Here is a 6,955-nt window from a genome sequence, read left to right as displayed (position 1 = left end):
CAACCACCACAACAACAACCCAAGCCGAGCACATCTCTAGAAGCTGTTGTGGAAAGAATTGTTGTCGATGCTGCAAAATATCAACAGAGGACAGACGCATCAATACAAGAGTTAACTAATCAAGTTAGTAAACTCTTGATGGCAGTTAATCGTTTGGAATCTCAAGGTAAATTACATTCCCCGACAGAGTCGAATCCTAGGCAGAATGTAACTGCAATAACTCTTCGTAGTGTAAAGGTTCTGGAAACAGTTCCAGACAAAAGTCATAGGCAAGACAAGGAACGAGAAAAGCAAATCTCTGATCTAATAGTTAGACCAGAATCATAAATTCAAAAACCAGTCGTGATGCCACCTCCTTTTCCGGGGAGGCTCGCAAAGGATAAGAAAAAGAATGAGGAAAAAGAAATCCTCGAAACAGTCAGGAAGGTGAAGGTAAATATCCCTTTGCTCGACGCTATCAAACAAATCCCTCGTTATGCAAAATTCCTCAAGGAATTGTGTACTAGCAATAGGAGGTTAATAGGTAACGAAAGATTAAAAGTAGGAGAAAATGTCTCCGTAGTACTGCAAAACAAAGTTCTGTGAGATAGGTAATGTAGGCATTAAGAAAGCCATGTGTGATTTAGGGGCTTCCGTTAATGTTATGCCTTATTCTATTTATAAGTTGATTAACGCGGGTCCTTTGAAAAAGACAGGAGTAATAATCCAGTTGGCGGACAAGTCAGTCATCTATCTTGAAGGGTTGCTTGAAGACGTCCTTGTTAAAGTTAACGAATTAGTTTTCCCTGCAGATTTCTACATTATTAATATGGAGGACGATAACTCAACTAATTCATCTGACATTTTTCTTGGAAGGCCTTTCCTAAGTACCGCAAGCGCAAAAATTGATGTTCAGAGCGGAACACTGACAATGGAGTTTGATGGTGAAATCGTGAAATTCAACATCTACGAAGCTATGAGTCATCCTAACTCACTGTCAAATATTTCTAGTATCGATATTATAGATTGTTTAACTCAATCTTATTTCGAATATTATGACTTTGATGAGTTGGAAACTATCCTTTATAGAAGCATTAACATGGATGTTTTAAGTCGTCTCGAGGAATTATTAATTATAGGAGATCCGTTGTGAGAAATTTTCAAACACTTGGAGACGCAACCATTGTTGACGAATAGAGGAACCAATTTGAACTCTTACCTTCCCAAACTAAAATGTTGCCTTCGATTTTGCAGCCACCAATCTTGGAGCTTAAAGCATTGCCGGACCACCTTAAGTACGTCTTTTTGGGAGAGAAAGACACTTTACCGGTGATAGTGTCAAACAAACTAACCAAAGTGATACAAACCCGGTCTCGTGGATGAATTCTAAGTCGTGTTTGTTGCCCGATCGTCCTAACGATGAAGTTTCGTTCGTCTTGAATCAAAGAGTTATATTTGTTCAATGAAGGTGTTAATGGTTCATTTAAGGTTAAAAAGGAAATGGTTGGTAGGCATTTCGGCTAAGAAAGAAAGAAATCAAATATTAAAGGTATGGAATTTTCGGTTTAAGGTGAAATCGAAAGAAAGGCTTAAAAACAAGAATGAACCAACACTAAGGAAAAATGTTGACCCGAATCTTATATGTCTTTAAGGTGGATGAAACGGATGTAAAAGGACCTCGACCCACTATCTATCAAAGATAGGAACCTCGAGATCAAATGAACGCCACACTTTGGGTTGAAAGTGATAAGTTCGATTTTTCAAAGAGCAAGGTTGACGCCACTAACTAATAGATAAGCCAACGAGTCTTTGGACGAAATTCAAGAGAAGAGTTCTCTCAACAAATTGACACATTTCATTAAGGTTCAAAAGTCCTTTACAAAATGAATTTAACAACTATTTATAGACAAATCTTGAGCTAGCCGAATAGTCACATGAATTCTTAAGTATTAAGCAAATGAGTTCCTTTAATGTCAATGGATAGGTTTGGTGAATGGGGAGCTCAATAGTCATCTTCTAGATGGATAATTGAACTTGGAACTTGAGCAAATACATGGCGTGACTACATTCGGTTGATGTGCTTAAAGGAGTTCATTTAATTGGCAACCATTGCTGAAAAATTACCAGCAATTAAGGAGATGTTGAGTAGTCACTTCAAGTGTGAAAACCAAGTTTTGAAGAGTCCTTGAATATGAACACCTTGAACCGAACAGCCAAGATGTATCCAGCAATGTGAAAGCAATAAATTCGGCTGAATGGTCACTTAGGAAACTTCAAACAACAGCCAACTTCATTTTCCCATTCATGCATGTGCCGTCCCCTTCATGTACCTCCTTTTAATACCTTTCATGCACCAAGGACGTTCATGGGTAATGTACCTATAGCAACATTCATCAAATCAATCAAATACATGTTTAGACACATTAAAGTAACACTAAAATTTTGCACATTAAATTCGGTAGCCTTAGGACATAATTAAAACAAGTAATAAAGTTGACACATTAAAAACATGCATAAAAACATATTTATAGGTCAGAGGAATTAATATGACTTAATAACATGTAAGAAAAACATATTTAACATGCTTATTTAAATTGCCTAGATTTAAGACCAATTAAACAACAAAATTAATTGAGCTGTAATAAACTAATTAAATGACGCAAATAATTAGTTCACTACTATAATAAAGGTCTTAAAGATATTGAGTGAAATTGAGTGGTTCGAGCTCATTGAACTTGAAGGAGCTAGAAATGAGCTAAATGAAGCTCCACAAAAATAAAATTGAGCTACGTCCAGCTTGTAAAAACGACGAGCCTCGCTTGTAGGCTAAAACAATAGCCGTTCCCGGGGGCGGGTCGTATCACAAAGACGAGGAGGAAAGTCTAGTTCGAGTTCTGAAGGATTATAAGAAAGCTATTAGTTGGACGATAGCCGACATAAAAGGGCTAAGTCCATCCACTTGTATGCACAAAATTTCTATCGAAGGTAACACGAAACCAAAGAGAGATGCTCAAAGACGCCTTAATCCACCCATGATGGAGGTAGTAAAGAAGGAAATCTAGAAACTGTTAGACGTTGGAATGATATACCTGATTTCTGATAGTGATTGGGTTAGCCCGGTTCATGTTGTGCCTAAGAAAACTGACGTGACAGTTGTGAAGAACTCATCAGGAGAGCTGGTCCCTACCCGAGTCCAGAATGGATGGAGGGTTTGCATCGATTACAGGAAGTTGAACGAAGCTACACGAAAAGACCATTTTCCACTTCCCTTCATCAATCAAATGCTCGAGCGATTAGCTGGTAAGACCCATTATTGTTGTCTCGATGGGTACTCGGGATTTTTCCAAATTCTGGTGGCACCTAAGGATCAAGACAAAACAACATTCATGTTCCCCTTCAGAACGTTTACGTATAGACGAATATCGTTTGGACTCTGTAATGCCCCGGCCACTTTCCAGAGATGCATGTTGAGCATATTCTCCTATTATGTCGAGAAAATCATTAACATCTTCATGGATGACTTCACGGTGTAGGGATTTTACAGAAAATTCATAAAAGAATTCTTGAAGATAGCGCAAACACTTTGCAGTATATTAAAAAAGAATAAAGAATTTGAATAACATGTCGTCGAGCTAACGACGTTAAACAAAGCGCTGTTGGGAGGCAACCCAAATTTTTCCCTTTATGCAAATAAAATTTTTGGTAAAACGGAAAATTAAAATGCATGTCGAGGATCAGTTCTGTCTAAGGAAAGACTTGGTACTTAAGAATGTCCATTATGACTCACCTCTCTTTCCTGGGAACTTACCTGGTGCATTTATAACGACTATTTTACTAAACCTCGCAATCTTGGTTTTTAATAATTTATTTCTCGAGTTTATAGCTTAGCTAATAAATTCGAGAAATAAAAATTACACATTTTATTTTATTTTTATTCCTTTTATTTTATTTTGCAGGTAGACCTTCTAAGACGAAGTTGAAGCCCTTCACGTCTGTCGAAACTCGATTAACCCAAACCAAGGAAGGACTCGACTCTTTACGCACCTTAGTGACAAACGTTCTCACACACCTACGAGACCACCCTCCACGACGTTGAAATACATGGTGAGTTTCTTTTTTTCTCTCTTTTCCCTACTTATCTTTGCTTTTTATTCTTTAAATTACATTGGGACAATGTAAAATAAGTAGGGGGAGGGAAACATAAATTGGTTATAAGTTGCTTATCTGTTTTTGCATGTTTTTCGTGATAGGTAAAATTTTTCTTTTGATAAATTGGGATGGTACACTTATGGTTTGACCTATTTAGCTATTTAGTTCTTTACACACAAAACTTTTCAATAACCTAGATTTAATGGGTAAGAAATTTTTAGGAATTATGAGTTTGCTTGACTGCCTACTTTATATCACATGTCAATTTTCTACCTTCTCTTCTTAAAAAAAAGAGAAAAAAATAAATGAATAAATAATAATACTCATCTGATACGAATGGTAAGAGTGAAAAATTGGGGTTGTACATTGGATTGAGTAACCGAAACGTGGTGCTTGGGTTGTCATCACATCTCGCGTAAAAAGGTTCATGTGGCTGTCTAATTTGTTGCACTCACTCCGCTAACAAGCTATCACGAGTAGGGCAAAATATCCCACTTAGAGACATCCGAATCAAGTATCCGGAATATTGTGCTTGGGTTGTCATCATGTCTCGCTTAAAAAAATTTGAAAATGTCCTAAGTACAAAAATTATAAAATGAAGGGCAAGTCTATCAAGCTCTAATAAATTCTGAAATATATTTACTTACTTCTTAGGCTAGGTAATTTGAAATGTTAATGTGCTAGGATTAAATTTTTGAATTGTGCAAACCATGGGGGTCAAGTCCTATTATAGGGGAATTTTTTCCTTTTGTAGATAAATGCATAATGCTCGAGGACTAGCATGAACTAAGTAGGGGGATTTGATTAAATGCTAACAATACATATTTTATGTAATTTAATTAGTCAATTTACGAGAATGTACCACTGATTTATCCATGTTTAACTTGAATTTTATACAGGTGTACAATTTCGGGTCAAAAGAGAAAAAGGAGAGGCAATTGGGCTAGATTGAAGAAAGGAGCAAAGAAGGCGGGCCAAAGAAGAATTTTTCCAAGATGTAATTAGCTGAAATTCTATGTTGACTTAGTGGGAGATTATGTAGGGATTTTTATATCATGGAATATTTTATTTCCTTGATTTTCTATGTTTAGTGGCTCTTAATTTGGCAAAGCCACTAGTATAAATAGGGCCTACTATGTTCATTCATTCAATCAATTCATTAATCAAGTCTTTCGTCAAGTTTTCAATAAAGCCTTTTTCATCTCTTGAATACAATCTTTCTTTCCTTGCAAATTTATTTTCTGTCATAAGTTCCTCATATTTTTCCATTTATTTTCAGCTTTGGAAATACTGCATCAAACTTTGCGTCACCCACACCCACCTACTTTCATTTCTTTTTCATTTATTCAACCTTATCTAGTTATGCCCAATACCAACATGCCCCGGACCTCAGTCAACTAAATCCATTTCAGCTTTAGGTCGGAGTTAGCCTTGTCAAGACCGTGAGTTACGAACCCGAGCAATTTAACTCCTAAATTCCATTACTTATTATTTCTCCGGATTAAGAGTATGATTTTGTCAACTCACAAAGTTAAATCAACACTAAGTAAAAAAAGACGTCGTTTGAGTTAGTGTGGTTAGACGTACAGTTGGAATTCTGAAAGAATCGATTGTCTAATCAGTTTTCTGTGAACACATTGGCGTGCCAAGTGGGGATTGTTGTTTGGTTCCGTTAAGGGAAGTAGTAACCAGATTTAAATGTCCCACACGGTTAAGGGCATTGGTTCGAGCTAGGCTCTTCTATAACGCAAAGCTGCCAGAGTTCTAAATCACGAACGTTTTGTTGGTTGTTCGATCGGTAAGGGTTAGTTACTGGACGTTCCATAACTAATTTACACAAGGAAGAGTTGGTGTCTGAGGCGTCCTCGGTAGCTATAACTAGATTATTGGAAAAAAGGAGTTCATCTAATCTCGATGATCGGTTCAAAGACGAGGAAAAACCCGTGCCTGAAGCTAGGCTAAGTTTAATTAATTTCCCTTCAAATTTATTTAACTATTTTTATTATTTTGTCTTCAGCTTTTACTTTTTACGCATTTTATTTATTTATTTCAGGTTTCAAATTTTATCCCCCCGAATTTCTTGGGTAGGATAACTGCCCCAACATAAATCTGGTCAAGAGAGCAACAATTTGTAGTAAACCCAGTCTCTGAGGGATCGACCCTACTCCCTATATTGGTTAAATTTGCAAATTAGGCGTAGGATTATATTGGTGGAATCGAGACCCATCAGGTATTCAACTAATATTCTAAAGTGGTCATTTTGCTTTTAACAGGGATTTTTATTAAAGGATGAACCCCACATGGGGTATGATGAATTAATATCCTATATTGTTGAAAAGGACAATTGGAGTAGATTTTTTCTACACCCAGGGGATGTTGTGGGTAAAGTGGTAAGAGAGTTTTATGCTCATGTAAATTCCCTAAATTCTTCTTTCATTTTTGTGAGGGGTAAATTTGTACCATTCGATGAAGACCATATTAATGCCCAATTCGGTATCAAGGAGGTTAGAGATGAGCATTCTGAATTTGTCGAGAATATTACATCGGAGGGGTTGGCAAAAGTATTGGAAGATTTATGCATTGAAGAAACACAATGGATTATTTCAAGCCAAGAGTGTTACACGATTTAAAGAAATGTATTAAAACCAATTAGGCAGGTGTGGAACCACTTTTTAAGGAGTCGTCTTATGTTGTCTATGCATAACATGACTGTTTCGAAAGAAAGAATGTTGTTGTTGCATTCTATTTTACAGGGAAGACAAATAAATGTAAGGAAGATTATCTTCTAAGAGGTCCATAGTTGATGCTGAGGACGTTACCCCCAATA

General features: G+C 36.6%; 1 protein-coding gene across 1 annotated transcript; it reads left to right on the top strand.

Annotated features, from left to right (window-relative positions):
* The first annotated feature begins 345 nt into the window (after positions 1–345).
* On the top strand, positions 346–1,132 carry LOC105795795 (uncharacterized). Its single transcript, XM_012625451.1, has 2 exons — positions 346–523; positions 591–1,132. The coding sequence occupies exons 1-2, from the start codon at positions 346–348 to the stop codon at positions 1,130–1,132; spliced, it is 720 nt and encodes a 239-aa protein (XP_012480905.1).
* Positions 1,133–6,955: the final 5,823 nt, after the last annotated feature.

The sequence above is a fragment of the Gossypium raimondii genome, chromosome 3 (genome assembly GCF_025698545.1).
Source record: "Gossypium raimondii isolate GPD5lz chromosome 3, ASM2569854v1, whole genome shotgun sequence".
Taxonomy (NCBI): Eukaryota; Viridiplantae; Streptophyta; class Magnoliopsida; order Malvales; family Malvaceae; genus Gossypium; species Gossypium raimondii.
The sequence above is the reverse complement of the archived record's forward strand: the minus strand, read 5'-3'. Positions and strand labels throughout refer to the sequence as shown.